General features: G+C 35.3%; 1 protein-coding gene across 10 annotated transcripts in view; it reads left to right on the top strand.

The window, feature by feature from the left end:
* Window positions 1–17,876, top strand: part of CEP170 (centrosomal protein 170) — a 191,777-nt gene that overhangs the window by 81,864 nt on the left and 92,037 nt on the right. For all 10 annotated transcript variants that reach the window (XM_067555263.1, XM_067555264.1, XM_067555265.1 and 7 more), the window contains 3 exons: window positions 149–311; window positions 2,830–2,964; window positions 14,867–15,343. In XM_067555263.1, coding sequence (XP_067411364.1) covers window positions 149–311; window positions 2,830–2,964; window positions 14,867–15,343 — 775 coding nt within the window. The remainder of the gene's footprint in view (window positions 1–148; window positions 312–2,829; window positions 2,965–14,866; window positions 15,344–17,876) is intronic.

A 17,876-nucleotide genomic window follows, 5' to 3' on the forward strand; every position in this document is an offset into this window, starting at 1 on the left:
GTCTTTGAAGTCCTCGTGCTTCCCAGATCTCACATCTGTCACACCTTTATTTATGGATTCTGCCTTCTCCTCATATGTATAACTATAGTTTATGCAGTTTATTTTAGTTCTGAGAGATCTTTTTCTTTTTTTCTTAAATGTTATGTAGCATGAAAAATTTACAAGTCAACTCCAGTTATCCCAAAAATCCTCAGAGACAGAAGGATCAAAGCCAGTTAGCTCCACAGGTGCAGAGCCAAAGGTACCTGATGCCATAAGAGAAGTGCATAACAAAGCTACAGAATCATTGAAGTCTGAAGAAAAATCTATGGGTGAGATAAATTTTGTAGCAATACAATTTATAATTAAAGAAGACAATTTTTTTCTTTCAGATATTTCAGAAGATATTGTAAACATATTGCAAAAGAGATTTTTAAATATCTATCTATCTATCTATCTATCTATATATATATTTTTTTAAAGGTTTCATAATAACCTGAATTTCTCTCTGGAAAACCTCCTGAATTTCTAACCTTCGTTATCACAACATCCAGACATGAACCTAAAAACTTGCAAAAGTTTTGTTCAGAGTTCCCTGAATTTTCCAGATCTTCCCCTCCAACACAGTCACCACATACAATGCAAACTTTTGTGAACATTAGCCATGGTAGAGTGGTATTTTCTTTAATTTATTCATAATGAGACTTTTTGGTTAATCAGTGATATTTTTTTCAGTACTTTTCCATTCTTGATAGTTCTGCTTTGTTTTATTTTTCTGTGATATTTTTCTGATTTAGTAGATTTTAGCATAATTTATTATATTTTCTGGTTATGTTAATATTTATTTGTATTATTCTAGTGCATAGGGACCCTAATCATGGACCAGGACACCATTGTGCTAGGCACAGTGTAAACCCAGAAGAAAAAGACAGTCTTTGTCCCAAAGAACGTAAACTCACCTAAGAGGTAAGAGATGTGGATTCAGATCTTTTCTCTGCCTGATTCAGAGGAAGGATTTGAATCTACATCTCCTATCTCCCAGGTGAGCGCCTTAATCAGCAGGCTGTTGAGCTGTTCTCATTCTCTCTGATTCAGTGAATATTTATATATTTCTACAAAGTTGGAACAGCTTTCAGTATGAGAGCTTGAGGGCAATATACTCTATGACCTGGTGGTTAGGGCACTTACCCGCTGGGGGGAGACCTGAGTTCAGATCCCTCCTCCAGTGGGTATTTAAGTATTTATTTATACAAAATGGAACATCTTCAATAGGCGAGATTGAGAGTAACCCATCCCAGAATACCCTATAGGCTGGTGGTTACGATGCTCACCTGGGAGGGGGGATTTAAATTCAGATCCCTGTTCTAGAGTGGGAATTCAAACCTGAGTTTCCTACCTCCTAAACAAGTGTCCTAACCATTGGGCTAAAGGGATGCAAACATTCTCTCGCTCTTCTGAAGCACCCTGAAAAACATTTTAATTTTTCATTGCATATACTATTTGTCTGAAAAAATTTCACCCAGCTCTACTCAGAAGTGTGTTGAGGTATTGACTTTCTTTTCAGCCACCTGTTACATTGGTAAATGTTTGCTATTGTTCATTCAGTTAAATACACTAAAGTTCATTCTATCGTACATTGCTGTTTAAAAAACAAATTAAAAAAAGTATACTCTGAAGTAGAAGAACATTGTTTTGGAAGAAGAAGAATTAGAGACATGCGTATTTAAAATTGTAATAAATATTAAAAGCAGCTATCTATTTATTGTGGATAAAGATTAACCCTTTGAATACTATTGGACAAACCATTATTTGCTAACAGGGTAGAAGTTCACAAATTGTCTATACTTCCTAGCATGCGAATAGTGCATATTAATGTCAAAATATATAATACTTCCAGATACTGTATTCTGTGCTCCAAACATAAATGTCTCATAAAATTGTAGAGATCTAGGAATTCAGAAAAAAAACAGCAATTTGTACAATAGAGAGCATATATACCCAGTCACTGAGACATCTAATGTTTAAACACAATATAAAAGAAGTTAATATATTCAGTTAGAACATCTGTATGATATTAAAATTGCTAAATCTTAGTAGGGTGAAATATTGTCTTAAGAAATTTGAACTCATCTTACTAAGGAGAGCAGGTCAGAACTCAACTGACTGGTTAGTCGTGCTGGTGGAATAACTCTATCATACCTGATTTCTTTTCCCTTTCCTATTCAAATACTTCTACTAGATATAGAATAAGTAAATAATGAGATTTAGTTCTTTCTTTATAGTTATATTTTCTTTTTCAGTTAAATGTGACTTTAAAATAGCATAGTCAAATTAGCTAATGTATAACAGTGTGTAAGTTTTGGTGTTCTTTTAATAATTGTCAGCTATTTGAAACCTTGGCAGCATTACAAAATTTGTTCAGTTTTCCATGTGTTAGGTATTCCAGTGAAAGGTCAGTGTGAATAAAAGTGAAAATCATTTCACAGAAATGGTAGCAGATATCTTTTGGTAATGTACTGATAATGAGATGACTTGTCTTTTAATTGAAAGCAGAAAATATTTAAAAATACTATGCAATAGCAATGAGATGCAAGTCAGTTGTATTTGCATAAATGCCTAAGCAAGCAGTTTTGGTCAGATCATTAGTAAGCTTTTATATTTAGCATTCAGGTCACTTGCCTAGACTTTAAATTGGTTTTGTATTTGAGGAAACACAAGCAATCAAACAGTTTCAACTTTCAACATATAAGATCCATCAAAACTGCTCTTTCTCATTATCACTTTTATTTAGATATCTTATATAAAGTAAATGGTGAAGTAATTTCTTTGGCTTTTGGAATATTTTTATAGATCTTTCTGCAATGCCTCGTGGTACACCTTTGTATGGGCAGCCATCCTGGTGGGGTGAGGATGAAGCTGATGAAGAAAATGGTTGCAAGCAAGATGGCAAACATGAAGAAAAAATACATGAAACAGGAGCTTCAGGTGAGATTCTTTAGAAAACATTTCAGTTTGTAGTATATTTTTTGCTCTTTAATAAAGTAAGTAGCTCTTAAAATGTGGGATCCCACCGATGTATTTAAGAAAGATAACTAATTTTCTATAATTTGTATTTTATTAATCAATTTTTTGTTGTTTTATCATTTTTAAATACTGTTGCTTTACTAGTATATGAATTTTATGCTGCAGAATTGCCTTTCTCTGTTGACCTTTTTTGTTTTCTGTCATGTTTTATGACAGCTGGGGATCTAAGCCCCAAAGTACTTCAGGTTGTTATCATATTGGAGTTGATGGCTGAAATCCTAGCCCTATTGAAATCAGTGGCAAAAATGCCTGTTGATTTCGGTGGAACTAAGATTTTGCCTTTTGTGAATGTCCTCTTCAGTCCTCCTCAACAGATTGTCATGATGCAGTTGGCAGAGTTATTCTCCAAATATTTCATAAGGCTGTTCTTACATGAACAAAAAGGATATAAATACACTTCAGAGATTCTGCCTGCTTGAGAAATTGCTCAGCTTCACTATGTTCTCAACCCACACACAGATTTAATTGTTTGATTCCATGTAATATCTGTTATACATTTAATCGAAATTATAGTAATTGAGGATTTAACCAGCCAGGTTTCTGGATTGTTGACAATTATTCAGTGATACAAGGTAGGATAAGTTTGGCTAGTAAAACAATTGACAGTATAAATGTACAAAACTTTACTTTTCTTAGTACTAGTCTCTGGTGAAACAATACATTAAGCTAATCAGAGTTTATTACCTAAATCACTTTGCACTGTACAGTAGCTTACTAGTGTATATAGTGAGTAAAGTCATTCTTCTGAGCCAGTATCTATCCGATAGTGATTAAATCCACATCTGTCATTTGGTATAATAAAAATTAAGCCATTGTAATGGACACTCTCACCAAATCAATGTGTCTGACTGTGAAAAGAAATGGTTCTGTTTTGTTTTGCTGTGTGGATGTCAGCAGTACAAGATCCCTTCTGGCAACACTCTGTCCTACTGTCATTCCTTAATGTTTCATCAGCATTAACATTAGTCAATATTTAATGCAAAAAAAAAAAAGATACTTATATATTCTGACTTGCATTAAATTTGCAAGAAAAATCAATGTAAATTCACCTGTAACATATGTAAGTAGGACATTCCATTTCTACTACTCATGCTGTTAAAAATCAGTTTGTGTTTGTGTAAAATATATGGCCCAAACTTACAAACTAAGATATCTAAAGTTAGGCTTCTAAATCTATCATTAGGGAATTTAAATAAAAGTGGACTTACTTTTGAAAGTATTGAGTACCCACAAATTTTATTTAAAACAAGACAAATCCAAGTCACTTTTATTTAAGTGTGTATATATGGATTTGGGAGTTTTACTTTAGGTTGTCTGTGTGTGTGTGTGTGTGTGTGTGTGTGTGTGTGTGTGTGTGTGTGTGTGAGTGAGAATGTTTTGGGGGGTTTTTTTGGTTTTTTTTAATTGGAATGATTTTTGTGTCCGTCCTCCTGTAACATCTGTTTTAGTTGCCATGAATCCTACTATAGGGGTTAGAACACTCCCTAAAAGTCTCTTAAAATAACCAAGGTTACTTTAAAATGTAATTAATTTAAAATCCAATATTTTAGGACCTTTTGGGGACTATATATGAGTTTGGCAGCCTTGAATTTCCACATTCTAATGGAATAAAACTGTGACCACTAGTACTGCCGAATAAGTCTTCAGGGCTTTGTATTAGTGGGTAGAGACTGGGTGAAGACTTTCAAAGGTTTCTTTTAAAGTGATGACTTTTTTGTCACATTCTGAGGGTTTTATGGCTCTTCTTGAGTCTTTTAGAGGTGGACTACAACACGTAGTTTTACAGGCATAGGTATACAGAAATAATCACAATAATTTTCATGAAACTACAAAATTTGGGATAAAAAGAATACATGATTGCGTGATATAAAGGGTTTGTGAATACTTGTTTTGACAATTGCATAACTCACTTGTAGTTTCGTCATCCTGAACTTCATGTTGATTAAAAGAAATTTTCCCTGAAGATATCATTTGTACAGCATTCTCATTCCTGGGTCTCAGTTCCCTAGCAAGAGATGGGTAGAATACCCTGAACTCTGGGTGGTTTTGTGGTTTTGGTCCCTAATGGTGGTGGTAGCATTTTATTCACATTCTTTGTTCTCATAACAAAATCATTACTGACTGCCTTCCAGAGAGAAACAAATGACTAACTGCTGTCATGTATGGCTGTCTCCATTTCTATCACCATAGAGAAAATTGCATTTGTTGTGGGGATGGTAAGGAAAAAGGTCTGTTGCTGTCTATGAAGGCAAGTGGAAAGAAGTGAGCTTCAGCATCACAGCACTCTTCTCTCTTGAGCTCTACAATGAGCTCTTAGCTTCTCCAGCTCTTTGGGTACCTCACTTTAAACCATGAAGTATACAGTCTTATTGGTAGGGTGTTTCTCCTTCTTTCTCTTTAAAATTGGGGGATTGTAAAACATTGGTCATAAAATCTTCTACTCCACCACCTTTCTGTCTCTTCCAGGGCAGCTATGGTGTTGTCTTCATCACCTTCTTTTTTGTCACCTGGTCAGATGCCAACATTTATGGCATTGTTCACTCCATAAGTCAGTAGTTCTGACTTGTCTTCTGAGTCAGAGGAGGAATATAGAATGTGAACATGTGGGAGGATACATAAAGTGTAGTATTTTAAAAGAAAACTAAGGAAATGGAAGTAAAATGTTAGTAAAGAAGGGTAATTTTAAGGGTTTTTTTTTTTTAAAGCATTTTCTTGTATCTATTTTTGTTTAATGCCACATTTTGAAAAGTGGAATCATGTAATTCTGTGTTTTTGTTGTAATTTATATAGGTCTGTTTTAAAAAACATAAAAATAAAAAAAAAAGCTCTGCAGGATGTATGTTGTGCTGAAACAACACCACTCTTTGGGTGACTTCTGATGACACCCAGAGTATGACAGTGTTGCTGCACAAATTCCTGCACATGGCCCCCCCTCGCACTCTTCCCCATCCATTCGAGCTAACAGTCAACCCACGACCTGCCCTTATCAGGGCGTTACCATGGACATGGCTACACCTTTGGCTCCCACGTCATATATGAGGAATGTAACTGACCAGGGGGACAAAATTCCCCAGCAACCAGGAAAACTGCAAGGGTCCCCCGGCCAATCTAGTGCTGGCACGAAGCCCATATCATGTTCCTTGGCCAATCAGTTAACCCTTCATGTCCCATTTAGTTCATAAAGAGGGGTCTTTCCCAAGCCCCCTCGGAGAGTCTCATCGAAACCAGCCTGATCCCCTGGACCCGATTCTCCCCGCTCACGTCTTTCCCCCCCCCGAGCGTGAATCGAGTTTTGCCGGCCGTATCGAATTAATCGAGGAATGCTGTGGATATCAGTCTGTGTGTTCGCCTGTATGATGGTGAGAAGCTAACTATCAGTTTGTATTTTACAGCTACGTTGTCTGTTTAACTGTCCGTTTGTGTTTTGCCAGTTAACTGTCTGTGTGAAATCTCTGTGTGTCTGTGTAAAATCCTTCTGTCCTGCAAGTAACTGTCTGTGTGAAATCTCTGTGTGTCTGTGTAAAATCATTCTGTCTTGCAAGTAACTGGCTGTGTGAAATCTCTGTGTGTCTGTGTAAAAGCATTCTGTCTTGTAGTTTACTGTTTCTGCCACTGTGCCTTATAGTTAACCGTCTGTGTGACCCCCCCACCCCTTTCTGTTTCCTGCAAGCAGCTAACTGTCTTTGTAGCATAGTGGTAAGTGTCCCTGTCTGCTACGTGAGAGACCAGGATTTGATTCCTGGGCAGGGAACCACTGTCTGTTTAATATTAGTTTAGGTCTTTATAGTTAGTTGCCTGTTTAATACCTTTTATATCAATTTATGTTTTGTGCTTGATTGTTTTTATATCCTTTTATGTTATTCTATATTTTATAGTTAATTGTTTGTTTAGATGAGTATAACTAGTTAAAAATCTATATTATTCCTGTGTTTATAATAAAACTCATTTATTCCCTAACTGACTCATTATTGACTCTGGGGGATCATTAACCTGTCGAAACAGACGGTACTCCAGAATGATGTCCAATTTGTTGTCTTATTTTATTCATACATTAAAATTGCCTTCTTCATAATAGTGTAAGTAGTTTGTGACAATGAGGAGTAGCTTCTACAGTGCTCTCTGAATTCGAAGAAAAGCAAATTAGAGAAGCCAACCTCTGATTAATCCACCTTGTCAATGAGATTGAAACCTGCCCTAGCAGTAAAAGGGAAGGAAAAGGAAAGTTCAATAATGAATGGAAACCTCAAGGATTTGCTTAATGTGCTAAATTGCGGTAATTTACGAATAAAGCGAAGAATGGCGAGATTAGACAAAATTTGGATATAAAATTATAAAAAAGATTTGGGCATCAAGCCTCCCTGGAGAATACATAATGTGCTTCATCTAACTGGTAAAACAGTTCCATGTTATTTTTGAATAATGTTACCCTTTCTTCGGTTGTTTAATCATGAAGGTACCTGCTACAAACAGAATCAGTGTAAAAGATTAAATAAAAATATTTGTGTAAATAGCGTCTCCTTTTTTTTTTTTTTTTAAGTTGAAGGGTAACTATTCTAGCAAAGAATGGAATTCAGCTTGTGACAGAAGAATATAGTCAACAGACTTAAGTGAATAAAATTGTACAAGAGCACTGGAGCAAAAACATAAAAGCCCAACAAAACAAACTCCCAACCTCATATTGGTGAATATTTTATTCCTTTCCCTTAAACGATTCTTTTTACAAGGATATAGAACTCTAAGGTCTCACACAGAAAATAGTGATTTTATTTTCTGAGTCACTTTATGCCTCAATAGACTTTCAAATTCTGACTCCACGTGTTCCAACTTCTCTGTAGCTGATATAGAATGTTTATCAGTGTTGGCAGAATGCCTGATCAGACATGTCAGGTGGAAAGCCATCTCAGGGGGTGGGGAAGCTCTGTCTGGACTGGCAGTGAGAAATGGGTATTTGCTCCTTTTAAGAGTCTCCTTTCCCTCTGAGGTTGGGAGAGAGTAGGCTGGTAGGTGAGAGAAAGGGCATCTCCTGAGCTGGTGGGTGGGCTGGTAGGACTCAGGTAAACTATTTGTCCCTACACTCATGGAGGAATGTATATAAACCCTGGCCTTCCAGCCTAAATCCTCTCTCACTTCTGGATTAACTGCTCCCATCCTCCCATATCTGGGATTAGGGTAGGTCTGAGGTTTTTGGTTGGCTTTAGGCATTGTGCTAGTTGCCTTTTTTGGGTCTGGAAAGGGATTTTTCCATTACTGCCAGATTGGCTAGGGTAGGAGGGTAGGTTTTTTGCCATCCCCACAGCAGCTCAGGGATTCGGTAAGGTTCGAGTTGTTGTAATTTAGCAGGAGGCCGGTGTTCAGTGCAGGTATTTGCTCCTTCCAGTTCCATGATAAACTGGAATTGGAAGTAGCCTTAAGGGAAGATGTCTCCTAAAGAAGTTAGGGAACAGAGTTAGGGGCTCCAAAAGTTTGGTTCAGTGAGGAGATCAACCCTCTTTCCCCAGACCCTTAATCCTCATGTAAGGGAAGGGTAGCAGGGTCCTAGCAGTTGGCTGGGGATTCACTGTGGATGTGTGGGGCTAGTGGCAGTCCTCTACCATGTGGAAATGATTAAAGAAGGAACCATGACCTGCACTATACAAGTTACTGCTGGATAGGTTAGGTTAATGAGATAAATTAGTAAAGTTGACCTAATTAAATCACATCCCTTGGATCATGTCTGTCTTCTGCCATGTGCAGGACAAACAATTTTGTTCTATGCAGTATACCTTAGTGGGCTTCCCTCCCCAAGAACACCTGCTCTACTGTGATACCAGTATTTGCATTAGAACTGTTCAAAAGATACTGAATATTTTCACACACTTTAATACCAGATAAATTATTACATAGCCTTTTTTGGACCACATTACTGGTACATAATCTCCTAGGCATGCGCTCCCTAAAAATTTCCTCCTTTCATTAAAACTTATTTTTGTTGATTTTCAACAGACTGGCATATAATTTCTTTGTGTAGTGAGATCTTTCAAAATAGGTAAATTCAGACAGAAATTGGAAAAAACAGTCTGTATGATGAAGCATTCTTTATTTAACTGGATCTCCTGTGAAATTTCAAAATTCCTTGAATGTTGTTTCAACATTTTAGATCCAACCTGTAATCTAACACTGACCATCTAAGATAGTAGATGTAACACAACTTGTTTTCTTATGTGGTAAACCATTGTTATCTCAGACATTTAACACAAACAAACAAACAAACAAAAAAGATCTTTGAAACAGCCTTCTTATTGCAAAACTGTCTAAGACAAGTAACTTACAGACTTTCATATTTATAATTTGTCCAACTTTTGTTTCAGTAACCAAATCGAAAAATGTTAATGAATTAATTGAAATAAGTCTCCTTCAGGCTTTAACAATTTGAAAAAATATTCTCTGTTGACTAGAGGGGAAGTATATATTACAATAGATGGGTAATGGTTTAATGAGATTGCTATGGGAGATTTGTTGCTGCTAAACCAACTATCCAAAGTTAGCCTTTAAAGACTTAAATTAATGAGATTATTTTGGTATTACTGTCTTTCAACCTTAATGGAAACTCTAATGGAAAATCTTTGTATTAAAGAGAGCACAGTGGACTTAATTCCAAAAAAGCATGCCCTTGAACTTTTGTTAGAGAAATACATTGATCTAATTTTATGTGCTAGGGATTCATGAAATGGTGTAGACGTGAGTGGTTGCATGTTTACCTGCAGTAAGACTTTATATACTACCCACTACTGCTGCTTTTGAGCTGAATTCAAAGTACACTCATTTTCTCTAGCTTTCTCTGCTAGTGATAAGTATGCTGGAATCTTAACTCTTCTCATCATACCCCTATGTTGTGCTCACACACCCTGAAAAAAATGATTTGAGGTCTCATTAATTACTGTAGAATTTGGCATCACTAATTCTCCTAATCTGAATTTCTACATGTGTAGGAACAGCAGACCAAAAACTTACATTTTTCAGTTGAATTTAAGGCTTTGAGAAGAAAAATGTTTATTTTATTCATACAGTTCTTTTTGTGATAGGGAACTAAGTATTTCTGAATTCCAACAGTGGATAACTTTACAGTATTTTTGATATGTAAAGTTTCTTTACTAATAACAAAAACTGCAATAGTAGAGTATTAAACCCCAGAAAGATAAATTAAAAAGGAATCCAGGTGATCCATAAGATTAAACATTAAGGCCTCAATTCACCATGTTTAAGTGCATGTTTAAATACTCTGATGTATTGGATCTATAATAAGTGTGGGTGATGCTTATGTATACTTATGCAAGGCTACAGAAGTGAACAATCACAGTATTTCACAGGAGGCATTCAGAACCTTGTAGAACTGGGACCTTTTAAAATACTTCGCTTCTAATCCTCTTTTTGTAATTTCAGTTAACTTACTACTTGTGAAAAGTAATATACAAAAGGTCAAAAATTTCTTTGAGGAAGCAACTTTGACTCATTTGCTTAAAAAAAAAAAAAAAAAGATAACATTAAAATGTGTGAAAATACTAGTATTTAATAGGGAGAAATTATTACATAGATTTTTCTGGACCTCATCTGAAATATAGGACAAAGTAAAGTCATTAGCAAATTGTGAACTTTGAAAAGCAAAAAGGCCAAAAAAGGAAAAGAGAGAGGAAAATATGAAAGAAAAAGCAATAGTCTGGAAAGGAATCAGAGGGGAAAAACAGGGTAAGAGATGAGAAGAATGGGATTCCATTAGTACTATTATTGGCACACTTTAGCTTCTGTCTCTGAAAAAGTATTTTACATAGCTTTATTTTCAAATAGTGGCTAACAAGACTTTTCAAGAATTTTTAATTATTTTACTGGCATGTAAATCTGCTGTTCTGATCTTCGATTCATGCTTTTAGGTTTATCTATCTCTAACATTAGCATCAGGATTGATGGAGTGACTGTCATTTAAAAAATGACATGGAAAAGCTACCAGCTGAACTTAGTTTATTAATAGTATTATGACTACTAGGTCCAGTGACAAAGTAGTCTGCTAAAATAGAAGAAAGGACAATAACTTCAAATCTTTTTCTTTGTTCCACTTTTGCTGAAATACTTTTTTTGAAAAACCTATATGATGTCAAGTCATTTTTTGTGTAGTTAAGTTAGAAAAATATATAAAATCACACCTTACAAAATACCAAAAAGAACATTTTTGAATAATAAATATTGTAAAAATAGTTTCCTAAAACAGTTAAATGTTTTTCCGAAGTGTGATGCCCTAAACAAATCTCCAGTCCTGCAGGCCAGCAGATGAATTTCATTGAATAACAATGAGTACCTATACATACATTATGTATATGCAGGACAAATAGAATTTTAGGGCCCCATGATTATTTGTGTGTGTATAAAAAAACAAAACAATAAAAAACTAACACAACTGTAAAACTTGGTGCCAGTGATGGCACAAAGTGAATTTAACTGTTGTTTTTTTTTTACCCAAGTTGTGAGTTCATTCCAGTAAAATAATTTTCTGAATCCATTTATTTTCAGATGAGATAATTTATTAGGCCAAATTCTTTTATAGTGTGCATCGACTCTTATTGAAGTAAGTGTCTTGTGGACAGCCTTCTGTCCAAATCATGACCACACAGACCACCTCTCTTCCCAACTCTCATGATTCCATTTGCAATCACACCATATCTCTGTGGCAATTTCAACATTATTTGCTTCCCTGTTTGTGTTCACCTTCCGGGCTCCTCCTCTCTCTCTCTCTCTCCTTCCTCCCCCCCCCCCCCCCCCCCCCCCCCCCCACACACACACACACACACAAACACCTGCTGCCTGCTTCTATGTACTAGCTCAGGGACTGTGCAGGGCAGAAGCTCTTCATCTCTACATACAGCCCTTCATCCTCTGCCCCCTGCTATCAAAAAATTTGCCCTCAATTCCTCCTTCCATCCTCCAACACCCATGCTCACAACTCTCCTTACCAACTCACACATCTTCAGACCCTACTACCTAAGATAGCCTCTTTCCCCATTCAGGCTCCTTGCACATGCTGTTACAGTGACTTAAGCCTCAACTTCTCCCATTATCCAGCCTCATTCCCTTTCCTCTGCAGCGCTAAGCACCAACTGCTTTTTTCTTTATGCTTTTCTAATACAAGCCCAGGATGTTGCTTTCTTCCTCTGCCTTTTCCTCCACTTCCAACACCAGCTTCATGATGTCCTTTCCCCAGCCCAGTCCACCATGCTAATATTTTTTAATCTATTCACAAACATGTTTTTGTAGTTCCTATTTAACTCAGAAATCGTTGTGATGAACTATTTCTGTGTTAAACATTTGTGTAGTTACCTTTCAGTACTAAATAGATTTTCCTGATGCACCAATTGTTTGGGCAGTGTGGATTATTTTATGGTATTCTGATGGTAAAGGTAAGGCTATTTTACAGACTCTTATTCCTTTTAATCTCTACAAATCTAATAATATCAGTAATTTCACTTAAAAAGATAAAAGTAGTGGGAGCATTCCCAAAAGGAGATCTGGAGCAGCGTGAAACTTAGGTCTTTTTGGCTTTGCTTTATACTACAGTGGAACATAGAAGATCAAAACTATATTACATTTTGTTTCTTGTGCTGCTTAATCATTGGAAATCTCACCTTCTTACCCAAGATTGCAAGTGCTGTAGTTTAAAAAAAATTCCTAACTATTTTTAGCTAATATATTTAATTAAATTGTGTTTGTGTTTACTTTACAAAAAATTCTTAGCTGTTTTATGAGAAATCTCTCCTTGACTTGTATAGGAAAATTTTGATTTTTTTAAAAAATAGTCGTCATACTTTTTTCTTTACCTAAATTTTTTTAGATAAATTCATTCTTTGTCATAATTTAGATTTGAACTAGATTATGATGCCCAGTGTCAAAAGTAAGTATTCAGATCACATTTTATGTATTCTAATACGTTTTTTCAGGCTATTTAATGACCTCACTTTATACAAGAAATGGTGGCTTGATATGAAAATCAGGAGAAGAATTTTACTTTTGATCTGATCTAGTTTCTACTTTTAAATTAGGTACAATGATTTTTTTACTGCAGAAAGCTGTTGCCAAAGAAAGTAACTTAATACAAGGCATACAAGTTGCTTTAAAAGATCTTTATTCTGTTAATTTCTAAGCATGAGGCTCAGGGAAGGATGTCTACTAGTCCTGTCATCCCTCCCTAGCATTGTTCATTCCTGAACTTTTCCAACCATTATGTTACTCTGAAAGTAGACCATATTCCCAGGATCAAATCACCTATCCTATTTTCTGTTGTTTCATCATTTATTAATCTTTTTCTAAAGAGGCATGATGCTGAAAATAAAACAAGACTTCTAAAAAAAGCAAATCTTTCCTGAAGAATAGCAGGAAACATTTATAATTCATTTGCACATTCCTTTGTAAAAGTATTTACATTTCTACCTAACAGATTTCATGTACAATTTAACTGTTTAGGTGAATAAAATGTGGCTGTTTTCAGCCACATGATGAACATACTAATAGGATTGTTATTACTTTACTCTTTGTCTAAAATCCTTTTCTACAAATCTTAATATGAGTCATGTAAAAAGTGTGGGAACCATTTGAATTATGCCATCTGAAGTTTGGCTTTCTGCTACTAACTTTTAGATTAATATCTGTTGCTTATGGTGCATCTTTACACCGGATATTTTGGCTGATATATTTCTTTTGCCTAATGCATGTAAAGGCTAGTTTCCTGAAAGGATACTTGCTGATCGCTTTGCTAGCAGCCACATGACAGCTTTAATTTAACATTCATTCAGGATGTGCAGTGGGACTCATTTCTCACCCCATGCCCTCACTCCTCCTATTTTCTTTGCTCCATTCAAAAGCATGAAATTTACTACATTCTGCATTCTTTTGTCTATCGCAGTTTCTAGTCTTTTTCTGTGCTTTATAAATTGTGTTCAGTTAAGTAAGGGCAAGTAACATTAGGAATTTAGTTTGTAATTCATGGTTTTATCTTTTGTGAAAATATAGAAAATGTTTGTACAGTGCACTCTATTTGTAAGAATCACTGATACAAGAATCAGCTGCATATAATGATCAAAACCACTGGTACAAAATCATTCCTATACTAACCTATACTCAGCTTGTAACCATCAACCGCTCATAAGAATCAAATAATCCGGGACGGATGTGATTCTTCTAAAAGGAGTGCACTGTATTATAAAACAGTCTCAAATGCCTGTTCTTATTCTTTGTTTTAACTTTAACATGGGAGCTCATTTTTATCTTGCATTCATGTTTGAATTATTTTTCTTAACAATCTTGCTAAGAAAAATTATACTAGCTGCATAGTTTAGGATATGAAGTCATATCACCCCCATCTAACTCTGAACACCTGTTCCATAAATCTAGTCAGTTATTTTTTGATGATTTCCAGATAGCTCTGAATAATTTTTTCTTCAATATATTAGCTCTTATGATTTTTTTGAACTATTTTCTATGTTGCTATTAATCTACATCTCCTCACATCATCCAAAAATATGTTCAGTCCAAATTTTGTTTGACATATTCTTAAGAGCTTTCTGCCAGTTTGACATGCTTACAGTCAAGGCTGTCCTCTCTTCAGTGACACTTTTCATATAGCAAAAATAATTTACAGTTCCAGAACTACATAGTTCAGTCTTCTGCACAAACTTGTGCTGTTTTCCACAAATTACTCAAATGGCCTTTATAGGAATTCTGATATTCCTTGAAGACCCTGAAGTTCCCCAGTATTGTGAAATCTATTTCTTATTTTTCTTAATAGGATGCAGCACAGATGCCAAGCAAATCGAGGAGAAATCTTCAGCTGCAAATGAAGAAGAACTTTATCCTTTCTGTAGGGAACCAAGTTACTTTGAAATTCCTACAAAAGAATTCCAGCAACCTTCACAAATAACAGAAAGCAGTGTTCATGAAATCCCAACAAAAGATACTCAAACCTCCCATGCAGCAGGTGCAGGGCATGCTTCATTTACCATTGAATTTGATGATACCACTCCAGGAAAAGTAACTATTAAAGATCATGTGACAAAATTCACTTCAGATCAGCGCCACAAACCGAAGAAGTCTTCTCCTGGTGGTCAGGACCTGCCTGGGCTTCAAACTGTGATGATGGCTGCCGAGAGCAAAGTAGCTGATTGGCTAGCCCAGAACAATCCCCCTAGAATGATATGGGAAGCAACAGAAGAGGATTCCAAAAGCATTAAGAGTGATGTTCCAGTTTACTTGAAGAGGCTGAAAGGTAAAGTGAATAATTTCAGCTATACTTATTTCCTAAGGCTCCAATCTTTCAGAGAGGTCATGGATGGACCCTTGCGGAGTGCAGCTGACGTCATTGTTACTCCACATGTGCACAGGAGAGTATGCTAGCAAATTTCTTTATAGGTTGAAGTCTTAAAAAAGGAAAATTAAATGATTCTTCAGTAAGTGTACTGACTGGAGCTGTGTTAATTTATTGTACAGTTGAAGGCTTCATGTGTTCCAAAAACTTGTTCTCTGAAAGAAAAAACCATCTTGGGTATATGTTACAAAATTTATAAGTCTGTACATTCATTTGCTTACAAAAGTTGAATCACTTTTGAGAATCAAAACTTGTGACTTAAAACATGCTTCTGCAGCTCTTTCAACAGCAAATGTTCTGTTGGATATAAATAAAAATCATTTTGCTATAGTCACATTCATGAGAGCTAAACAAGATGCACCTCAATGGCCAGGTATGCAGCTACAAAGATATTCTATTTAACACATTGATTTTGGACCCTGGATTCATCTTTAAGTCCATACTCTGACACAAATCAAAATGTTTTGTAGTAAAATGGCAGTAAAATATTTATAGAAATATTTCTTTCAACCAGAGTTCCAGTTGCCTTCACATGTTGATTAATTGCAGACTACAGATCCAATGATATTTCAAATGAAAATGAAGACAACAGTGGGTAATAGCTTTTTAAAGGAATAAAATCTATTTGGGGATTTAATTAAGCAGAATTAATATAGTTATGATTATTTGCTAATGAGAATTCCACTGAGATTCAAACTTTTCAGAAAGAAGACCTGACAGATATTTAAAAGTCTACAAATTATTTACTTTTTAAAAATCCTGACAGCTTAACTATGCAGTTCCTCATTTCTTAGCTTTGCAACATAAATAAACTCTTCTCTTCAGTAAGTTGGGATTGGGTAAATGTTCTTTGTTTTATTGATCAAAATTCATTGATCATGCAATTCATGACTTTGGATTGTGTTGCACGCTTAAATGTTCTTTATAATATCACACGTTATTGTGGAAAATGGGAAGAACTGTTGCCTGGGCAGGCGTATGCACGCAAGGCTTATACCTCTTTTGTGACAGCAGAAACTTCAGAAAGTTTTTGATACAAACATACATTTACAGTTCTATCAACTGAAAATGTATGTGGTACAACAGGAATTTATTCTGGATCATGCACTGTGACACCTACTATATCACAGCTAGTCTCTTGCACTTCCCCCATTCATGATGGACTACCTACAGCCACTCTGAAAGCTTAACTCTTCAAGCATTGTAGTGATGCATTTTAAAATATTGGTTTCTTCTCCTTGTCCGTCTTCTATTCCTAGTTAAACCTGCAGTAAAATCATGATGCAAAAAACTGTGATCTATAATTTTCATGACTGTATTATTATTGTTACATTGTGGTAGCACTTAGAATCTCTAGTTTTAGACTAAGCCCCGCCCCGGTGCTGGGCATTGTGCAGTTGCATAATAAAAGATAGTTCCTGCTTCAAAGCGTTTATGGTCTAAGTTAGTTGTGATAGTAGGTTGTGATATCAAGATTATAACTATTGCAATAATAAGAAACAAGCCCTGTAGAAGTACATTTTTATCCTACTGTTACTATTAGAAGTAACAGAAAAGGTAAAATGTCAAACCTTTAAAATATTTTGACTCATTAAGTTCTAGTGCAAAAGCCCATCTTTTAAACCTACTGTGTATGAATATTAGATTAATATGAATCATGGAATTTTACCACAGTTTCAAGCTTCTTGCACATCTCTAGTTGGTAATCCCAATTTTATTTAGTTGATATACTGTATTTTTGTCCTCTGACAGGCAGAGGAAAGAGATGATGATGATCTGTAGATGATGTCTGACTGCTAGATAAGTGCAGTAGTTATTCTGTTTTCTTTGTTACATTACCTACGCAATGCTCCTATCTTGGTCAAACAGAGTACCAGAAATTCCAAATTAACTGTGTAAAATGAACTTTTATTTTCATGGAACGTAACATTATCAACTCAGCCAGCTGGGTGAATGTTTCATATTATCATCTAGCTTGTACTTCTGAGTAGGTAAAAGAAACAAAAAAATGGACACTTTTATAAACTTTGTAGCATACAAAATAGCTTAATTTAAATTTTATAGTTACTATATTAATTTTCCAATAACTTATAATTATTTTAATTGGTTTAGCACTAATAATGTGTTTGATGCTGTACAAAAGATATCAAAACAGCTACTAATCAGCAGAGCATCCAATCTAAATGACAGTCTAAACACATTGGGAGACATAGAGGAACAGTCAGTATATTAGTAACTAACAACATGCATAGTTTGACATCTGCACAAAAAGAAATTATTTTAAAAATAAAAACAAAAACAAACTCAATGCCTTATGGCTAAAAGAAGAAAATCCAGATGATTTAAAGAGAGAGAATAGCAACTTGTTCTACAGTTTTGGGTAGTTTCATTTCACAGAAGACTGCTTTGTAATAAGTTTGGCAGTAGCCAGTCT

This window comes from Emydura macquarii, unplaced genomic scaffold (genome assembly GCF_026122565.2).
Source record: "Emydura macquarii macquarii isolate MOO-44397 ecotype Brisbane River unplaced genomic scaffold, CSIRO-AGI_Emac_v2 contig_1597, whole genome shotgun sequence".
In the NCBI taxonomy this organism is placed as follows: domain Eukaryota; kingdom Metazoa; phylum Chordata; order Testudines; family Chelidae; genus Emydura; species Emydura macquarii.